General features: G+C 40.5%; 1 protein-coding gene across 2 annotated transcripts in view; it reads right to left on the reverse strand.

Annotated features, from left to right (window-relative positions):
- The window catches only part of LRIG3 (leucine rich repeats and immunoglobulin like domains 3), a 47,699-nt gene that overhangs the window by 20,399 nt on the left and 4,401 nt on the right, over positions 1–22,899 (reverse strand). For both annotated transcript variants that reach the window (XM_011220792.3, XM_002916031.4), the window contains exons 2-3: positions 20,927–20,998; positions 20,661–20,735 (exon numbers count right to left, since the gene is read on the reverse strand). In XM_011220792.3, coding sequence (XP_011219094.1) covers positions 20,661–20,735; positions 20,927–20,998 — 147 coding nt within the window. The remainder of the gene's footprint in view (positions 1–20,660; positions 20,736–20,926; positions 20,999–22,899) is intronic.

Below are 22,899 nucleotides of genomic sequence, written 5' to 3' on the forward strand. Positions count from 1 at the left end.
CCACAACTTCTCACCCTTGCAGAAATACTGAACTTCTGGGTTCAAACTGATGTGGGAATCAACACTGCCTCATGGAGCCATCACCGTGCCAACACTAAGATGCCCTGGAAACAGGGTCTCCCCAGTCTTGCTTGCACCCAGGAAGACAACCCAGGGGTGTGCATGTGTTTGCCATCCATCTAAGACTAGAAGACCAACTTCCCAAATACGTGCCAGTGTCAGGTGTGATTTCCCCACAAGAGGGAACAATAAGGGGAGAAAACAGGTTGGACCTTTTCTATTAAAATAACAACGAACTAAAAAAACTTCTCAAAATATTGGTAAAATCCTCCATATGTTACTTTTAAGGACTGTCATGTGTTTTGATCCAGGTCATCCGGGAGTCTAACTCTATGTTCTGAAGTAATCCTATATAAGGTAACAGGCATAGGTGATGTATATCTTAAGAGCTGAATTTGTCTGTGATTATAGTAAGGTTAAAAAAAAAAAAAAGGTTTAACAGTCCTATTTACAAGTAACAAATATCAAGCCCTTGGTCTCCCATAAAGTCTTACAGACTTTGTTTAGAGTCAAGTCAGCCATGACCTCTGATTTTGACCATTTCCCACATCTGGATTTGCCAGTGTATAAACTCCTTGATCTAGTTGTGAGGTACAGGGTAATGCAAGCGAGACAATTAGTCAATTTCTAGATCCCGGAGATGGATTTAGTCCAAGAGACAAGCCACAGGGCCTTAGGGTCAGGGTGTGTGGGTTAAACAAAACCACACTTTAGGGGACAAAAATGTTCTCTTAAACACATAACCCAAATGTTTGCATTACCAGGATGTCCTCCCACAAACAGCAGAGTAACCCTGAAATGCTCCCCTCTCTCCATCGCCCTCCCCTGTCCCTAGTCACTACCTCCCATCAACTCTGCATCTGGTTTTGGCCCCCAGGCTGTCTGAGGGTAGTAGAGCTACACTTAACATTTAACAAGACAAAGAAAATGCTCAGCTATAGACTTTTGCAATAAATGGAACAAACTGTTTTTTTGTGGGAGGGAGAGGGAGACCCACAGGTGTCTATCACATTGGTCAAATAAGGCTACGAGTTAGATAACAGGCCATACAATCTTTGGTTTATATGTTCGTTTGTTTATTAAGTAATTATGAACAAGGTATTAAAACTGCCAATTACTTGAGTGACGAATAAAATTTTCCTTGCAGTTAAAGTACACTCCAGCCAAAGCCAGCAATTTCCTGAACTGCACACTTCCTAAATTGCAGTGTGAAAGTGCTCAGTTACAGACGGAGCATGCACAGTGCCCTCTTTGTCAGCCCTGCTTCCTCGCACAAAAATCCCTTACAACTGCCAGGATAATAGTCCCTGTATCACAGAATTTTAACTCTGTTCTAATGGAACCGAATTAAATCCAAATACCAGTTTCATATTAGCTCTCAGACCAACTGACAAATAACCACCTGATAGGTACCAGTTTAAACAAAACAAACTTGCTCTATATCATGTGAGAGTTTTTAAAAAAGGAGACAACTCCATTAAAAACTAGATTGAAAAATCTTTTTAATCACCTAAAACCCTCAAAATAAACATAATTCTAATAGAGCTGGTCACAAATAGCTGCTTCTAAAAGACAAAGACTCAATTCAACTCCAGCTTTAATTTTTCTCAAAATATGGATGAATGCCAAAACTGATGAACACACTGAAAGCACTGCAGTTAGTTAATATTTTTGGCAGGATGTGCAATGCTTTAACAAAACAAATAAACAGTGTGAACACCTTTTTCCATGGAAAAGATGGAAGTACCATCTTTCCATTGTTCAAAAATCATAATATGTAAGTAGTGTAGTATTGGAAGTCATTGCAACCTTGTGCAAATCCACCTCGAAAGGACAGCAAACATTTTGGTCATCTGTGTTTGTTGATAGAACGAGGTGTTCCATGGTCAAATCATTGCCGAGGTCAAGTATAATTAGTCCCTTGTGGACACAGACCTGGGGGCTTGGTCTGTCGGAGCACAGATGGTTCCCTTAGGCATCCAAGAGGCCACAGTAAAAACAGGAGTCCCAGGTAGTTCACTCAGCCTTGGCTTCTCAGGCCCAACCATATCTGTTTCACTTTTTTGCTAATTTCCCCTTTCAACCCACTTTGCCAAATACCTTTAAAATGCAGAGCCAAACATAGCCTACCATTTTCTTATGGTGATATTTGCTCTGAGAGTGCTGAAGATCTAATAGGCAACAAGATGGATACGGTGCATGACCTCACAGAGCGTCCATTCTAGCAGGGAGAAGAGGCAGACAGATGGAAGCGGTCACCAGAGTGATAACCGCTGTGATGAGATGGCAGCAGAAAGACAGCCCCCTAAAAATGGTGTCAGCAAAACTTCCCACGGCAAGGAGACAGGCTAGTGTTCCAAGCAGAAGCAAGTGTGAGTAAGGCAAGGCTTCCCTTTGAGGAAATGAAAGAAAGCCTTGATGGGTGGAGTAGAGAGTACATGGGTGAAGACTGGGGAGAGATGAAGTCCAAGAGTGAGGTAGCTGGGAGGAGAAGAGCGTAGGTCAAGTGGGACCCTGTAAACCACACAGGCATTGGGCCTTTATCTCAAGATCAGCTGGGGGAGGAGGGCAGAGGATTTCAGATATGGGGTGATGACATCAGACATGCATTTTAGAAAGCTTGCTCTGGCAGCACTGGGTAGAAACACTGGTGGGAGACAGGCATGACCAGGTGCAGGGGCACCACGAGGTGCAGAGAACCAATGACAGTATGTCGGGATAACAATGACCTCTGCCTAGCGATCCACTTTGGGCGTGAAGCACTACTCTGCATCGGGCTCTCAGAGCACAGGCTGTGCTTTTCTCCTCGCCTGACATACAGGCTCTGGTTCCAGCTCTGCAGCCTCTGGACACTGGAACCTAGTTCAGCACTGCTAGAGTTCCTATCCACTCTCCATTACCACTTCTGTGTGTGCTGCTGACATGGAAGGCCGTCTAGAGCATGGGCTGCAGACTGGGATCCCAGCTGGCTCACGTGTGAGATGCTACTGACCATTTTAATGTCTGTCGTTACTAGGAAAACAGACAAATACGTTATTCCCATATATAAGACTGTGCTCATTTGCTCTGATCCTCTGAACACCTGCACTGAATGTAAACCCAGACTAAATTATAACAGTAAAATAAAAGTTATGAGGTTAGTGACATGGTCACTTGGTAACCTGATGATTGGTTTCACTCTCTGACTCACCACTGTCTCCACAAAGCATAAGAGTCTCTTTAAAAGAATTTCATGGACGTTTAAGTGGATATGAATGGTGTCAGTTTATCTCCAGAGTCTCAAAGGAGAGTGGAATATTCTTTGTGTGGAACTAGAATCTCAGGTTTTCTTCACCCAGGAATTCCTGAACCAATTACACCACAGCTTCTGGATGAATAAGAAATATCTGTCAATAGTTTCAACTGTCTCCCACCTGTAACAGATGATAACAGGCAGCTTGTGGCTTTGCCACTGTGATGTGTGAAGAAAGATGCGCAATCTTGGCTATGTAAGAGAAGGTTATGTGCATGGGGCATTGACCTTTTAGAGAAGGTGTGCACAGTGATGCTTACTGTTTTATGTTGCAATGCCCGCTCGTTTTAGAATGCTTCACTCTAGCCACACCCCTTGAGCCCAATTCAGTTAGTGTAGCTAACAAACGGCTGAAGCTTTGGTCGTTCTGCACAACCACAGAGAGAGCATATTAACTGTATTGACTGGGACAGCTGGCCTGGCCCCAAGGAAATACTGATCTCTCTACATAACTTGCAAGCAACCACTTTAGCACCCATTTATAAAAGAATTACAAGTTGTTAAAGAAAACACTACATTTTGCAAATACATTAACGGTCACTTACATTTCCAACAATAACCCTCGTCCCCCAACAAAATGCTCCTTGAAAACCACCTTGGTTGGAATAACTAACACCCCATAATATTAGACTTCTTTTAACAGAGAGACTTGGCAAGCAAAAGAAACTCTCCCATGCAGATAAAAATAAACTGTCTCTGCTCATCTTTTTTCTAAAAACATAATTAAGAAGTTTCATTAAAAGAACACATGTTCAGACTGGTCCACTGGCACTGTGGCATCAAAGAATAAAGACAACTGAGGGAACTTTTGCAAGGAGAAAGATTCTTGATTAAGAACTAACGATACTAAGTGGCAAATGGGCCACTGTAAGGAGGAAAGAGTCTGTTCTTAAAGCTTTTCTAAAAGCCAGGTCAACATAAAATATAATTGCCTTTTGGATCAAGAATATGAATAAAGATAGCCATAATAATTTAATACAGACATCCTACAATGATCAGGCCCTTATTTATGTGCCAATTATAATACATGTTAAAAATGAAAAAAGAGATAGGGTCAAAAACCCATTTTCACCACATAGAAAACAACCCTTCTGGATCCCCAAGTGTGAATTCAATTTAGTTCTTTATGTAAACAGAAATTTAAGGGTGAATCCCTTAAAATTTAGATGCCAAAGATACTTACTGAACAAGTATTTTAATCTGAAATAATTTAATCATGTACAATAAAAATTAACACTAATTTGGTAAACTTTAGAAGTCTTCCCTGCCTCTCTTTGAGGCAGAGGCTTTCTATACGGATCTTCATATGCCAAACCATTTTAACAGTTCAGCTGTGAGTTTGCATTTCCCCCCAGCTTGTGATTTACTTGTCAGTAATTCCTCTTTGGTCCCCCAGAACTCAGGATTTAGTGAGCGGGTCTGAGACCATAAGTAACCAGTGCTTGATCCAGAAATTCTAGATTAAGCTTTAGACTGGCTGGTAAGGATTTATCTGAAGTGTGGTTCAAGATGCATACGTACACCAGCAAATGGTATGGCCATTACAGCTACCAGCTGAAAACAGTAACACTGCCACTCCAGACATGATCCAACCTGTTAAAAGTAGGATTTTGTTGAAGTAGCAATTCCAATCACAGTTCCCTACCAAGGGGATTTTGATTCTCTTCTTGGTTGTATTTTGATTTACTAGACTTTTTGGACCTTGATTTTCTCACCTGTGAAGCAGGAGGAAATGGAATGGAATGATCTTAGGCATGCCTAAGGAGCTGTGATTCTGGATTTGGATGACAAGCCCTGCAGAAGACCAGATTTGCTACAAAGGCTTTAGGCAACCATTATGTAGAAAACGGAGCCTCTTGCAGAACCCGGCCTCACTCTGGGGGGACTTCACCTCTGTTGGGAGTCCCACTGCCTGGCTGCCCATCTTCATCCTTGGTTTCCTCCCTCATTTTCCTGGAGCATATCCCCCACTAGCTTTCCAAGAAACCATGAGCAGAAGTGTTCCTTCAGCCCCCATGTTTGGAAATGTCTTTATGGTGTTGACAGTTTGAGCGTATGCAGAATTTAGAAGTCATTCTCCCTCGGGATTTTGAAGACACTGTTTTACTCTATCCACAGCACTCACGGAAGTACTGACTGAGGAGCCAGAGGCCATTCTGATTCTCTATCCCCGTGCTTCTCAAAGGTGGGGAGGCATCGGAGCTGGGGGGCGGGGGGTTCTCTTCCAGCAGGTTAGATGGAACCTGAGAATCTGCATTTCTACCAAGTTCCCAGGTGATGCAGATGTTGCTGACAGCACACGAGGAGAACCACTGTCAACCCTTACAGGTGGCCTGTGTCATGTTTTAGTTTTTTTTCCTCCTCTCAGAGCTTCTCTTTACTCCTGGTATTCTGAAACTGCCCCGTAATGTCTCCAATGTAGGTCTTATTTCAATTGCTGGCACTCAGTAGGGTCTTTCGACCTAGAAATGTGTGTTTCTCAGTTCTGGGATATTTTTTTAGATGTCTGATCACTTCCTCCCTTCTATTTCCACAGATGCCTCTGCGGAATTCCCAATAGATAGGTGTTAGTCCTCTGCCTGATCTTCGTATTTTCTCATTTTTTCCTCTCCCATTTTCCATCCCTTTGTCTTTCGGTTCTTCTTTTGGAGAAAGTTTTCAACTTTCTTCCAACACTTCTATTACCTTTTAAAGTGTCTGTTACATTTTTAACTTCTAAGAGTTAGTCCTTATTTTCTCAATATTCCTTATCATTATTACTAATGATTTACCATTCTTTACTTGTTTTTGGATATCACATCTCTTTTCTTTCTGCATATATCAGGTTGTTCTGAGGTTCCCTTTTCTTTCCACTGTCCCTGGTTCTCTTTTCCCATTTATTTCAGAGACTGATATTATTTATTTATTTAATTTTAGAGAGAGGGAGAAGAGAGGCGGAGAGGGGGGCAGAGGGAGAGAGAAAATCTTAAGCAGGCTCCACACCCAGGGTGGAACCCAATGTGGGGCTTGATCTCACCACCCTGAGATCATGACCTGAGCTGAAATCAAGAGTCAGACACTTAACAGACTGAGCCACCCAAGCACCCCGTGGACACTGATCTTATTTGAAACTTCTACAGAAGTCTGGCGATCACTGGGCTAACCATTCATGTTCAGTAAAAAGCACTCAAAAGCTTACGGAGGGCTGTGTGAAGAGAGTTGTTGACTGGTGAATTCCACCACAGGTGGCAGAGAGGGGACCTATTTCATGATGGGATCTCCACATGTTTTACGGCTCCAATCTTCCAATCACTAGTCTGGTGGGTCTAAACATGATTGCTAATATCTGGGAGGGCTCATAGATAAATAAACTGGGGCAAAGGAGTGTCATCCTCAGCGTTCAGATAAGATTTAATTTCCCTGATTGCAGAATATGCTACCCTCAATCCCCAGCCCTTCCTTGCCCAGCCAGCTGGGCTTGTGTCCCAAATTCTAGAGACTTACTGTTTCAACCCTCCAGAGGGTAACTTCTAGTCTTCTGCCGATGTCAGTTATTAGGCTTTGAGTTTTGGAGGATAAGTATGGAGGAGAAACTTGGAGGTCTCATTGCTTCTTATAAAAGAGTTTTAACCTTTCCCCCATTTTCAGTCCTATTCTGCACCCCTACCCTTATAAGCTTTGAATTTCTGAACTCAGAATGGTTCTGCATAAAAAACAATCTACTGCTTGTGGGACCCACTCCATTTTCTTTCTTCTAAGTCAGTTACAATTAGTCCGTTTGCTTGCAAAATTTTTATGACATCTCTTATTTGGACTGTCTTCTTTCCTATTTTATCTTTGTTCCTGTCTGTGTGCATTTTTTTTAGACCTTACTTTCATCTTAAGGGGGTTTTAAGAAAGAGCAGAGTGTTGGGGGCGCCTGGGTGGCACAGCGGTTAAGTGTCTGCCTTCGGCTCAGGGCGTGATCCTGGCGTTATGGGATAGCCCCGCATCAGGCTCTTCCACCATGAGCCTGCTTCTTCCTCTCCCACTCCCCCTGCTTGTGTTCCCTCTCTCGCTGGCTGTCTCTATCTCTGTCAAATAAATAAATAAAATCTTTAAAAAAAAAAAAAAAGAAAGAGCAGAGTGAAATGAATACTTTCAGTCCACTATGCTTAATAGGAAGTCTTCAACAGAAATCCAATCAATGAATAAAAATGGCTTTCTCTATAAAAAGCAAAATAAACCACAAAACCTCTTCTCAAAAGAGCTACTGTAATTTTTTTACCCAAAAATTCACCCAACTTAGCTCTGTATATTTTAATGAAAAATTAGTCTAGATAAAGGATTTTCATTTAAGATGATAGTACAAGCCAGAAAACACGACACCATTATTCTGAACCTCAAATTAATAAACAGTTCTCATACAGAAGATTAATTCTGTATAAACACATCAGGTTAAATTAATGTTATTTTGTTTTCTGATATGGTTCACAGACGAATGGACTAAGAACATCACATTTAACCAAGTATTTAAATTGTTCTTGTGAATAAGACATAGATAACGTGGTGATGATGATCGTACAGGCAAGCGAGCTCATCCCTTATCTTTATCTGTAGACTGACACGAACCTTTAAAGGAAGTTGCTAGGATACAAAATCAATGTACAGAAATCTGATGCATCACTATACACTAAAAATGAAGCAGTAAAAAGAGAAACTAAGAGGACAATCCCATTTACAACTGCACCAGAAATAATAAAATACCTAGGAATAAATTAACCGAAGAGGTAAAAGAATTATACTCTGAAAACCATGAAACACTGATGAAAGAAACTGAAGACAACACGAAGACATGGAAAGACATTCTGTGCTCACGGACTGGAAAAACAAATATCGTTAAAATATCTATACTACTGAAAGGAATCTACAGGTTTAATATTATCTCTATCAAAATACCAACAGCATTTTTCGCAGAACTAGAGCAAACAATCCTAGAATTTGTATGGAACCACAAAGACCCTGAATAGCCAAAGCAATCTTAAAAAAGGAAAACAAAACTAGAGGTATCACAATCCCAGAGTTCAAGATACACTACAAAGCTATAGTCATCAAAATAGTATGGTACTGGCCCCAAACCAAAAAGAGAAGAGAAAGCCCAGAAATAAACCCCAATTATATAGTCAGTTAATCTTCAACAAAGGAAGTAAGTATAAGCAACAGGAAAAAGACAGTCTCTTCAACAAGTGGTGTTGGGAAAACTGGACAGATAACATGTAAAAGAATGAAACCGGGGGGCCTGGTTGGCGCAGTCGTTAAGCGTCTGCCTTCAGCTTAAGGCATGATCCTGGCATTCTGGGATCGAGCCCCACATCAGGCTCCTCCGCTGGGAGCCTGCTTCTTCCTCTCCCACTCCCCCTGGTTGTGTTCCCTCTCTCGCTGGCTGTCTCTGTCAAATAAATAAAAATCTTAAAAAAAAATGAAACCGGACCACTTTCTTACACCACATACAAAAATAAATTCAAAATGGATTAAAGATGTAAATGTGAGACCTGAAACCATAAAAATCCTAAAAGAGAACACAGGCAGTAATTTCTCTGACACTGACCATAGCAACATCTTCTAGATGTCTCCTGAGGCAAGGGAAGCAGCAAAAAAAAAAAATAAACTATTGGGACTACATCAAAAATAAAAGGCTTCTGCACAGGGGAGGAAACAATCAGCACAACTAAAAGACGACCTACCAAATGGGAGAAGGTATTTGCAAACAATATATCTGATAAAGGGTTTGTATCCAAAATATACTAACAACTTATAAAACTCAACATCCAAAAACCAAATGATCCAACTAAAAAATGGGCAGAAGGCACAAACAGATATTTCTCCAAAGAAGACACCCAGATGGTCAACAGATATATGAAAAGATGCTCACCATCACTCATCATCAGGGAAATGCGAATCAAAACTACAAAAAGGTATTTTCTCACACCAGTCAGAATGGCTAAAATCTCCAGAGGACATGGAGAAAAAGGAACCCTTAGGCACTGTAGGTGGGAATGCAAACTGGTGCAACCACTGTGGGAAAGAGTATGGAGGTTCCTCAAAAAGTTAAAAATAGAACTACCCTACAATCCAGTAATTAATTGTACTACTGGACATTTACCTAAAGAATATGAAAACACTAATTCAAAGGGATATATGCACCCTTATGTTTATTGCACCATTATTTACAATAGCCAAATTATGGAAGCAGCCCAAGTGTCCAACGATAGATAGATAATGAGATGGCTATGGCCATACATATATTTATATATAAACACACACACACAGTGGAAGATTACTCAGCCGTAAAAAAGAATGAAATTTTGCCATTTGCAACAACATGGATGGAGCTAGAGTGTATAATACTAAGGGAAATAAGAGAAAGACAAATACCATATGATTTCACTCACATATGGAATTTCAGAAACAAAACAAATGAGCAAAGGGAGTTTAAGAGTCTGTTTCTTGGAGAGACTCTTAAATACAGAGAACAAGCTGATGGTTACCAGAAGGAAGGGGATGGAAGGTGGGTAAATAGGTGATGGGGATTAAGATCACACTTATCTTGATGTGCATCGGGTAATATAGAACTGCTGAATCACTAAACTGTACACCTGAAACTAATATAACACTGTGTTAACTATGCTGGAATTAAAATTAAAAAAAAAAAAAAAGGAAGCTCCTAGTGGCTGCGACTGGGTCTGACTGCGGCCCTTGTGATGTCAACATTTGTATGAGCAAGGAGAGAGGTGGGAATAATCAAGGACAAATGTCACAGAACTACATGCCTAGCTAGCTCATCTATTAGATGAATCAGGATCCCAAACCTCTCAATGTACTAAAATGATGGTCTAGAAGCAACCAGAGATATTAAGTTTAGATAAGGCAGTGTTTTAAATTTTTAAACAATCATGTTCAAAAGGCTTATGTGAAAAGCAATTTTTATGAAAATGACAACAGACCTGGGGAGCTTGGGTGACCACAATTCAGTAGGACCCACGAATACAACATGGTCCTTAAAGGTTAACATAATTTTAAGCTTCATTAATGTCCAGAATTCTGGTGAACAGGCATGGTCCCACCATATTTTTTTAAATTTAAATTCAATTTAGTTAACTATAGTGTATTATTAGTTTCAGAAGTAGAATTTAGTGATTCGTCAGGTGCATGTAACACCCAGTGCTCATCACATCACGTGCCCTCCTTAATGCCCATCACCCAGTTACCCCATCCCCCCACCCACCTTCCCTCCAGCAACCCTAGGTTTGTTCTTTATCATCAAGTCTTTTATGGCTTGCCTCCCTCTGTTTTTATCTTATTTTTCCTTCCCTTCGCCCCGTTCATCTGTTCTGTTTCTTAAATTCCACATATAGTGAAATCATAAAGGCTTTGTCTTTCTCTGACTTATTTCACTTAGCAAATCTTGTTTGGGTACCATATTTCACAGTGTCACGCTGGATGAAGTGTATATGGGAGGACTTTTAAGAGTCTAGACCTGTACTGCTCAGGACAATAGCCACTGGCCATGTGTAGCTACTTAAATTGAATGAAAGAAAATTAAAAACACGATTCTTCAGTACACTAGCCACATTTCAAGTGTTCAATGTCCACCTGTCTAGCAGCTACCACAGAGAACAGCACAGATACAAAACCTTTCCACCACTGCAGAAAGTGCCCCTGCATAGCACTGGCCTAGACCATGCATCACACAGGAAAGGGCAATTTGGGATTTGAGCCAGGAAAAAGAGAAAACTTTAAGAAAACCTCGTATTTTAAGACTTATAGGTATTAATTTGCAGAAAATAGAACAAAGTTGTTCTCCCCAACACACAGAACTAAGACAACAGGTAAAGGTAACGGACGAGTATGGCTTAACAAAAAGTCCTAGTAATTAGAACTATTCACAGTGGAATGGTTTGTCACCAAGAAGCAAGCTTTTGTCCCTGCAAGTGCTCAAAGGGAGGCTGGATAACCTCTTTTTTCCAGAGATCTCTTCATAGGGAGAAATGTCTCTTCCCATTCTAAGTTACCAGAATTGCATGCAGACACTCAAAACCAACAACAAAATTGGTTTTGACCAATTTTGACCCAACCATTTCTAATTCCTCTCATCCTTTAGTTGATATTTAAATGGGGATGATGGTGAGGAAGTGAAAGCAAAAAAGACAGAAGGAGGAGAATAAGAGAAAGAGGGATTTATACAATTGAGTACATTTCCTGATTCTGTAAATATCCATTCATCTCCAAAGAATACTGCCTCTATTCCTAGGCCAGTGCCTTGTGCAGGATTACATGGCAATTAGTGATTAACTTCAAAAAGCATTTTATTTTTTACTTCTAAAAAAGAAATGTTCGTTTTGATTCTATTCCTAAGTGTTTGTTTTGGAATAAAAACATTTAAAATTGCTCACGCACAGTATAACTGACAGTCCAAGAACGTACACCACGTTGATCCTGTGCTGTAGGGTACTTGCAGCATGAATATTACCTTGGTATTTCATTTTGCCTTCGACCTCGTTCTAGAGACTGCTCTATCTGCCAGCTTCACAGGGAGGAAGGGAGACTGTCAAGCAGGTGATTTTAGAAAGGAAGTGCTTATACTTATAATTGCCTTTTCTTTCATGTTTTGACTTTAGTACTTAAGCAACTTTCAGCCAAGGAGAGAAGTGGTGGTACTGGTTAGATAGCAGCCTGTTACATTGTTTTGGTCTCTCTACCCAACCAGAGCCCCAAGCCTCTCATCTGAAGAAGATGCCAGAGATACTCAAATGAGGATGAGAAGGAGGAAAAGGAACTAGGCCAGGAGAGAGACATGTTGACTCTTGCCACCCCTATCATGAAAAGCAACTGGCTGTAACTTTATTGTTTTGGCAGCACGAGCCCTGCTCAGCACAGAAACGTCTCTGGCAGAAGTTGCACTCGATACTTCAAAGGGGCAATCAAAATGGCTAGCATGACGTCGAGGGGAGAGATGAGAAAATGGTGCAGGTTCAGAACAAACACTGGTAATACAGAGATTTCATGGCAAGCTGTGCTGGAAGGTCCAGTTCAAGGGACTGGGAGTCAATTTTACGGGCTCCGAGAACCACCCCTGAACAAAGTTGTCTGCTGGTTCACCATGTCGTCTCTAAGAATGTTGTTACCTTGGAAAAAGCAAGTTTTAGTAATGAAAACGATTTTTAGTGTATATATAGAGAGATGAACAGAAAGGTTAACTGAATAGTTTTTTCTACAATTAACTATATACAATATTAATTGGGTCTGAGCTATCCATTTAGTCATTCATTCAATAACCACGCACTGCCTCCAGGTGCCAGACACTGAGCTACATGCTAGGGTTACAATGGGGATGAAAACACACATGCTCTCAGCTTTTAGGAAGTTTCATTCTGGTGGGGAAAATGGACATTAAAGGATCCCAAATATACAACTGACCAATGTCACTGTGTGTATGATAATAATGTGGGCACTGTAAGTAAGGGCGATAGGAAAATGTGTCAGGTGAATCTAAGTCTGGCTAGCAAACGCTGGGCAAGGGTGGGTACTGCAGGCAGAGAGAAAAGTCTGGAACAGGACCCAACAGAACAAGCTGGCACATTTCTACAAGTGAGAAATGAGTCTAGAGGAGGCTCAATGGGAAAAGAGGATTCAGATCAGCCAAAGCATTGTAGGTCTTGTGACGGATTCTGTTCTTGACCTAAGAGCAGTGGGAAATTCCTCAAGGGTTTAAAGAGCCATGGCAGGATCACAAATTTATGTTTCAAATCTAAATTGAGAATTTGAACACCTAGCAAACTTGTATTGTGGGGACTAGTTTATGATTAATTGTGAAGATAAACGTAGAGGGTAAAGAATACATCTCTGTGTAAACTCTTTTACGGCAAATCACATATAAACACTTAAAAATCCAATAAAAGAACACAACTTATCATATTACGATGTTTATGTGTTTATTTTCTAACACTTGAGCTTTATGAACTTATTTTCGTTAAACACAATAACGTCTGGTTTGTTTATTCGGGTGAAGGCTGCAGCCCTCTGATGCAATGTCCTCTAAATACAAAGACACTAGTCCATTCATCCACATCAGCAGAGCATACATTTGGGGATGAATTTTCAGTTAAGGGGGTCAAATTCTATGGGCTCGTCTATACCCACAAATGGGTAAAGATGGGGGGGGGCTGTATGTCCACTTAGAACAAAGCTCCCTGATTCCCCCAGAAACTTAAATTCTAATTTGGATTGAAGCTTCTCCCCACTTCCCTAATTAATATGACATACTGGTAACCTCCTTTCAAATGCTGACTTATATAGGTTTGGTTTAAAACAAATACACAACTATTTGAACTTTACCACATAGTTAAAAAATCACTTGAAAACCTATGTAACACTTGCCTTCCCTATGTGAAGCTGTATCTCTGAGCTGTGAACTATTAAAATATCAATATGCTTTAAAAATCACTAAGTGCATTTGATGAATTATTTAAATAAACTCTGGGCCACACAACCAAGCAAATCTCTTAAATCACTGTCTCCCAAGATGATTTTTTTTATTAGGCTGATTTTTTAGATGCTCAATGAAAAATGCATGCTCATGGATGAAGTTCCCACCGAATATGGTGCTGGGGTCAATACATAGATAACAGAATACTGCAGATCTGATTTCTAATCACTTGCTCAACCCCACCCTTTTCATCGTACGTAAGCCAATGCTTATATGACACCAACCCTATGGTCAATTTCCTTTTGTGGGGAAAAAGAAAGATGTGGCCCTCATATAAACCAAGGCTCAGAGCTCGGGATAGTTCTAAGGATGGACAAATAGCAGGTATTTGGCAAGTCATAATTGTTAATTTAAAAAAGCACATTATTTATTTGTCTTCATGGCATTTGATCTTGAAAATGAACATGGTTTAATGACTACTTGAAAACAAGGAGGGAAGATGATTCTGTGCTTCAATGAAATGTGGTTTTTTCATTCCCCTGCTTAACAAAATCATCATTTAGTCCCCCAAACCTTTAACACATCTAAGTGCATGGCTACCAACTTACCGTCATGTCCCTTCCTTCTCTGTATCTCACACACCCGCGCCCTCTGCACACGCTGAACCTGCAGCTGTCTTCTGCACTGGCAGAGCTCCAGGCATCAGGGCATCACCCCACTTGGAGCATGTCTTTATTGTCTATCTTCCCATTACCCATTATTCAAAGTCCCTTGAGGGCAGAGGCCAAGTTCTATCTTTTCTGTTTCCCTAGCACTTAGCACGTAGTAGGTGGTGTTGTTGGGCGCCCGGAATAGCTTACAGCTTACAATCCACCCCATAGGTGCACAAGCCCTTGGGCTAAAAATGTTGCTCAGTTATTAATTATAACTGAGCGTTCACCAATTCTTTGAACTATTTGAAGAGAGCAGAAGTTTTCCAGATAACCCGCTCCAAATACAAAGTTCTTTCTCCCTCCCCCATCTACTGCTGCCAGGACAAGGTTTCTAAATCCTGCCTTCCTCCTGTGACCCCACTGTTGCAGCTCACACTTCGCTGAGTCCTCACCTGTGCATTATACCCTTCGATTCTGTACCGGAACTACCCAAGCTAGAGGGGCAGACATCTAACATTGTGTTTATAGATAAACAAAGAAGAGGTAATTAAGTCTACCCAAGGGCAGACAAGTCGCTAGTGAGAGACAAGACAACAATGTGTACGCCCTGTTTCCGGCTAGGGTCTCTCTCTTGTCCACTCAGGTATTTAACGAGAACCTCCTATGGGCCAAATTCTGGCCTGGGCCGCTGAGGGGATTGATAGCTCAGTAAGACCTGAGTTCTACCCTGGAATGAGACATATGACAGATGCCATTGGACAACTTGCAGGAGTTTCAAAACTGAAGGGAAAAAAGTCACCACTCTTCTCAGAATTCTACAATGTTGTTCAGGCCACGCAAGCTGCTAACATTCCCTGCTGCCCAGGACTGTTCTCTGTAGCATATAAATCACATTAGACCTCAGGCAAGGACATAACTCCCATACTTCCCTTCATCCCAGAGCATCCCCCGTACAGGAGGACACGTGATGTGATGGACCACATCCCACACCCCATCAGGCTCCGAAGCCAGTGCACAAGGGGAAACACCTATCACTAACACACCCTTGAAGATCCCTTATAACACCAGCAAAGTGTTCTTATGCAAACACTCTCCCTCCCTCTCTCTCTCGGAGTCCTATAGGGCCAGTTTTGCCTTCAGTGGTGGAACACATTGATTTTGTGTTTTGTTATTGTTTTTTATTTTGAATTTTTAGTTTAGGACCCGATGAAGTAGTTCACATGTGTGCTGCACACAGAAGTCTATGAAAAACCCGTATCTCTGAAGACCAAAGTCATCCCTGGTGGGTTGAGATACTCAAACTGAAAAAGGCAAATACAAAGGGGACTTTTATTTCCCACACACTTCCATCTCAAACACACTGCAGAGCACGCGCTCACTGGTGAGAGTGGTGAGCTGAATCCCTTCCCTACTTAAACTACTACTTTCTTTTGCTTATTATTGTTGCTGTTGTTACAATTTATTATTATTATTTACCAAGCATGCAGAGTTGAACATAAGCTAAGTAAAACATAGGTGTGCTTTGTTTCCACTGTAAATTTTTAGCCACTAGCATAGACTAACTTAATAGGAGATCTGCCTGAATAATGCTAAGTGCATGTGGCTTCCATAAATATTCCTTAATTGTTACACCCAGCACCAATTATATGCCACACACCTGCATTAAGTGCTGGGGAAAACAGGAGCCAGTCACCAGCCCCCAAGTATAGCATGGGAGAAAAACAGAAACCAAATCATTTCATTACCATGTAAGAGTTGGACATATAGGCAGGATGGGCCTGGACAGGGTAGGGGAGGCTTAAGGAGATGACCTTCTCCACCAGGATGCTGCACACAACCCTTCCCTCCCCCTGTCCCTGATTCAAGTGTCACTTTCCCAGCAAGCCCCTCCCTGCATCCCCATTTAAAACTATAAACCCCCCTCTTCTGCCACACACACTCCTCTGCCTCCTCTCTGCTTTTCCCTCCCTCACACTCACCACCTTCTGACCACATCTCTTATTTGACTTTCTGTCTTTCTTCTTCCATGAGAAGGCAGCTCTGTGAGGGCAGGAATTTTGTCTGCCTGTTCACTGCTGAATCTCAACCTTAGACCAGTACCCAGCACCCAGCACATAGTAGGATTTGGTAAATACTCAGAAGCCTTCCCGGACCACAGTAAAGGGCAACTGCCAGGGCTCTTCTGGTCCTCCTCACTTTTCTTTGACAGCATTTATCAAGAAATCGAAGTAATCTTTAAAAAAAAAAAAATTGTTACTTATTGTTCTTTTAACTCCTCACTAGAATGGAAATTTCTAAGAGCGAGTTGTCTGCTTTGTTCACTGCTGCGTCCCCAGCCCTCAAACCAGAGCCTGACACTGCTGAGTCCATGAATTCCACTTGAGTGCGTGATTATCACCATTATGATCACAGCTCATGGTCACTGAGCACTCAGCATACGCCAGATGGTTTCATCTGCATTCTCTCTCCAAATCCTCACAACCACCCCATGAGGTGGGCACTGTTAGCATTCTCATTTTGTAGATGAGGAAACAAGACAGTAACTTGCCCAAGATCTCGAACCTAGCAAAGGGAAGAGCCAGCAAATAATTCCAAGCCATCCAACTTGAGCTTTGCTTTAATCACTGTTCTGCTGTGACACAATGCTCTCATCACTTCTGGGCTACTACGGCGGTTCCCTCCCCACCAGGGTCATCTGCCCTCTCTACACCACCCTTGGCCACCGCTAGGACATCCTCCACACTAAAGCCAGAATGATATTTTCAAACAGCAAAACTGATCACGTCACTCTGCTTTAAATCTCTTCACTGGCTGTCCATTGGGAGAGCACACATTTTGGAGTTCCACCAGCAAAGTGATCAATATTTATAATAACCACTCTGCAAAAATGACATTGCTATTTCCAGAAAAATTAGAGACTGTGAAGAACATGATGGATGTGGGAGAAACGCTCTACCTTTCAGATAAGAAATCATGAGAAAAGGCTTATGTGATTATAATAAACTGGAGTCTATCAGTAGTTCCAGAAATATTTATGCAATATCTAATTAGAACCGGTAAGGTAGATGTGTTAAAATGGATATTCCTGGGCCCCACCCCATCCCATTAATTCAGAATCTCTAGGGATAGGGTCAGGAAATCTACATGTTTTAACAAGTAATCTGGGTACTCCTTGGACATTCAGGGACCTAAATCTTTTCAATTCTAACATATAGGCAAGTACTTACATGTTGGGCAATATTATATAAACCATCAATGTCATGGCTAAGACCTAACTAGCTTTCTTAAACGACCAATGAGAACTCTCTTGTTCAACAATAATGTTATACAACCTGTGGATTCAAACCTGTCCTAACTCAAGTCACAGTTTTCAGAAATGTCCAATGTTTGAGTGGCTCATGCCACCTCACAGAAGCTGGAACTACCAAATCTGGTAAAATCAGCTTACTTATGCCGGGTCAACAGTTTTATTATATGTTCATGCCAAACATTATTGGATTTCTTACCTTAACATATAGCATCCTGCCAAGGCTACAAGATAGAGGAAAAAAACAACAAAACGAAATCCACAAACCACGTCCTGCCTCTAGCATGTCAGTTGACTTCTGAGCTCATGTTGGGTGGGATTCAAAGGAAGAAAATCTATTCAGGTCTTTTGCATTCTGACAGACCCCCGAAAATGTTAGAGATGAACTTTGTTAATGGGGGAGTTCAATGCTCATCCAACCACCATTCCAAGACCCTGGTGTTTCACCAGCCTCCCCGACATTATCAGAAAGGGTCTGGACCTTATCAGATGTTCATCTCTGGACACGAGGTACCATTTGTCCTGAGGATGAGAAAAGAGGAAGGTCTCACCAGGTGGACTTCTCTGCTTCCAGCTGGGAAGTGTCCCCACTGCACAGAGCAGCAACAGGACAGAACACCAACATCAGATCTTTTGCTCAAGACTCCAACTGATTTTCCTTCCCTTTCACATATTTTCAAATGATTTAACTTGTGCAAATGACCCTAAAAATCTGTTTTTCTCCACAAAGTGTTAAAAAACAACAACAAAAAAACCTTGATCAAATAAAAGTCAAATAGTCCTGAGAGCTGCTTGAAAAGACCTGGTGTTTAACTGTGGTGCCACAGCAAGGTTCTAATCTAAGCCATGGTACGTAGTTTAAGAATTTCCTTTGAAATTTCAGAAATATAAGTACCAGTTTTTAGCTCTGATGTTCAAGTGCTTCTATATTCAAAAAAAAGCTCCACCCTATATAACACAAGACAGAAATTAATGGTGCTTTAGAAACAAGGACTATGTATTGCAATATCCAAAGAGGCCTACAGGAGAAAACAACACATTTGCAGGAGAAAACAGCCAGAGAAATACATTTTTCGACATATTTCATAGGTATGAAGATAATTTTTCACTACCCATATTGAATTAGCAGTCCCATCACATAAATAACCCTTTGCAGATGCTACATAATCTAGGTAATAAATTGGAGCTCCTATTACATAAAATGAACAAAATAACCCCTGGTCAGATGCAAAGCGACAGATTAAGGAGAAAGAAAAGTGTGATTATTCAAGGTCAGTAAAGATTATTTAGCACTCACTAAAGTGAAACAAATGAAAATAAGGAGAACGGTTCAAATTGTGAAGGTTTCCATCTTTCCAGACTGTATTTCAGTTTTCTAATTATAAATGAAAGCTTGGAAGTGTAAAATCACGAGGTTATTTATTTCCAATAGAAGTTTCTAATTTCCTTACAAGTTCTTAGGATTTCAACTCTATACCAAGCCAAATGGGAAGATTGTTTTCTCCACCCCACCCAGATTCCAAAGCTCCACTGTGGACCCTCTCAGCCATGAAGCACGTGATGACCCTCAACTCAAGACTCTCTGTAACACGCTGACAGAATCTGCCAGTACACAGGGCTAGAACAGCAGGGGGGAGCAGCATTCCCTGGGATTTAGAAAGGCCCCGTTGGTCAGATGAGAATTAGCTAAAGCTGTTTAAGATACCAAAACTGGTACTCCGCTTAGACTCTAAATTCTTAAGCAAATGTGAAAGACAAAGAAAACAGGTATTAATGCTAGCATAAAAATGTTTTTTAAATTTAGTGTTTATTTGTCAAATACCAACTCCTTTTTCTTTCATTCCTTTCTGTTTCTGATCTTTGGAAAAACCACATCAGTATCAAATGTCACTTAGTTCTTATTCAAACAGAGGAAAGCAGACACAGCGGCTGCCCTCGTGACTTAGGTGACCTGGGCCCTCAGTAAAAACCAACCTCTATAAATCACCAGATGTAAGCAATTGGGTAGTGATCACTTTAATTAATTGAACAGCTTTCCTGAAATTTACTGTATAATTTTAACCCTCACGACACCTTTCCCAGAAGCAACCAACAACGGTGGGCTTTTCTTAACTTGTTTAAGGAAGGAAAACATTTTAACCTCAATGACTAGGATATATTTTTAAATTATTCAAGATTAAGGTGGCAAGCTACTTAAATTTTAGAAAACAAATACTGAACATTCTAAATCCTAACCTTAAGTGCCAAAAGTCAAAATTATTCCAAAATATCTCCAAGGTGTGACTATAAACATGTTACTAAAAGAACAGAAAATTTAGCACAATTTTAATTTTATTTGAAAACTCATCTTTGCAAAACAACATGCAATGGTATTTATAACTTCAATCACATATTTGATTTTAACTGTATAAAGCTGATATTTTGATTTGATGTTTCTGAACCTTGATTTCTACTACAGGTGCCATACTTAAAATATAATACTCCAGTGCCTTATTACCAACTCCCACTTCCTCTCACAAAACAACTCCAATCACCTCCACTAGGAACTATGTAATACCTCATCCACAGATACCATGTCAACCACTGAGTAATAACCTGAATTAGTCCTCGTCTGCAGGACATAATCAAACACATGTCTCTATGAGGTGAAGGCAGCTTCTCTGAATCTGGGATACCAGTTCAGCAATGAGGGCAACATGGAAAGTGTGTTGTTACAATGTTACTTAAAATCTAGGAAAGAAAAGAGGTTGGAAAGCAAGTCAACCAATTTAAAAAACACTTCTCCATTATCTACAGAAGGAAGTATTCATATTTTGCTTGTAAGACCTTTACTCCAGACCATATGGAACTGCTATCCACGATCCCTGCAAACAGACATGCAAAATCCTGCTAACATTCACTTACAAGGACAGAAGTGTAATATTTGCTGAGACTGGTCCTAGATGTGGAATGGTCTCCAATTCATTGTTGTTCAGTTTCCTTCAAGGGCAAAAAAAAAAAAAAGAAAAGAAAAGCTGATTAGATCTGTAAGTCACAGAGGTGAAAACTTTATAAAGTTATTTAAAAATACCTCCCAAGTTAAAAGTTTTTAATAATTTATTGTAATCCAAATGTTCTTTACAGTTAAGTAGCATATTTTATTCAAACGTCAAATAGAAAGTAAGACTCACACTTCTCGAAGGTTTTGCAGGTGGCTCATGGAATTTGCCTTGATGAAGGACAATCTGTTGTGACTCAAGTCCCTACGAGAAAACAAAAGTCAAGTTGTGAGCAGTTTCCAAAAATCACTAATAGTGCTTAATGATGTACAAGACAGAATGGATTTATGAAATACCTCTATCGACACGAGCGACAATATCAGAAATAATTGGTTCAATATATCCCCAAACTAGATGGCAACCAAATTGCCAAAATCAAAAATACAAATTCTGAGGACAAAATTAGTTTAGGAGCCTGGCAGGTTTAAGTGCTTTAATCCCACAGAGTTTTAGGAGATGTTTTTTGGCACAGGGTGAACAGATCTTCTGTGAACTGTTTTGCTTCACCCTCCCCATCCCCTACCATCTCCTCACTCCCAGCCTGATATGATGAAGTCATGGCCTATGAAAAGTGGCTAATTAGGCAGGATGCTGAAACTCAACCCTCTAAAGAAACCTTTTTATTATTATCATAAAATTAAGCATCAGTGTTCTTATTACAGGCAAACAAGATAGAAATTGCTTTTCACACATATTTGTTTCTCTGGGTTTAGGCACCAAATTATTTAAGGTATCACTGTGTGTGTATGTGTTGAGAGAGTCAAAAACAACAATTCTTCTTTCCTGAGTTCCCCAAATCTCAGTATCTATGATGTATAATTTAAACCACACAAAACACCACAAAGTAGGCTATGTTGGAACCTATGATCAGATTTCTTTTCAATCATTAAATAAATGTGCTTCTTAGAAACTTCATCTAACTTAGTAACAATTACCATAAGACATCTTTACTTAAAAAAAAAAAAAGCAAAACAAAACTCCTACATATACAACATCCTAGACTAGGAAATCATTCCGGCTTTTAAGACTCCACAATATTAAAGGAAAGCCCAGTAAATATTCGCTTGCATTCCTTTATGTGCTGACACACTGAGTGTGTGCCTGCCATGTGGTGAATTGAAAGTGAAATGGCTGGAACAGCTACTTAACACCAGACTTACGAACAGTACGGCTGAAAACTCTCCCTCCCAAAGAGGTGTACCAACCCTTACCAAATGACTTCTTTCAGCTTTTAACTAACCAGCATTTTAGATAACCAAACTGGATTGGCGCAAAGCATGAACCAAAAAAGAAAGGCAGAAAAATCACACCCAGAGAAATACAGTGTAACTTCGTGTACGTCTCGTCTACGAAGTTAATAATTAGAAATCAGGGATCCTTGGTCTTTGCATGTTTGTTTTGAGAATAGACCGGATTTCTCTATTTCACCTAAAAAAAAATATCTGCAAAGGTTTTATTTGAAACATGTTTGCTTAAAGACCTACCAGACAGTAACAGACGTGAGTAGATTTGTTCTGGTAGAGTTATAACATGAAAAAAAATCTGGCACAGTCTTTAAACTATAAAAATCCTGCAATTACAACCACTGCTGTGCACGCTCACCACGCTGGAGCCAGGCACTTTCCCTCACAGCCCAGCTCACGTCCGTCTGGAGTTCATCAAGGAACCCGTGAGCCCAACAACTCATGTTAGGATTCAAACAAAACCTGTGTGCTTTTAGCACCACAGACAGTCACAGATTTCCCACAGGGTTTCAAAAACAACCAGTGAAAAGAGTCCTTCACCTGGGAGGTAGCCTGAATCAACAGTAAGTCTCATTTGGATCCACTTAACTACAGAACACTGAACCAGCATAAAACTGCATCCCCCATTGTTCCAACGTTTAGAGGGAAAAGGGAAACCAATCTGGCATTTACATTTAATACAGGTGGTTTTCTTTTTAATTAGAAAAAAATGAAAACCACACTTCATTTTAAGGATTATTTTGTAGGGCAATCCTATGAGAAAAGACAGTGTTTAACCACCCCCCCCAACCTGTAATGGGAAGAGATCTCCAACAAAAGACCTTTAAAATGAGAAACCGCCTTCCAAGAAGTGTGCACATG

Source organism: Ailuropoda melanoleuca, chromosome 15, assembly GCF_002007445.2.
Source record: "Ailuropoda melanoleuca isolate Jingjing chromosome 15, ASM200744v2, whole genome shotgun sequence".
NCBI lineage: Eukaryota > Metazoa > Chordata > Mammalia > Carnivora > Ursidae > Ailuropoda > Ailuropoda melanoleuca.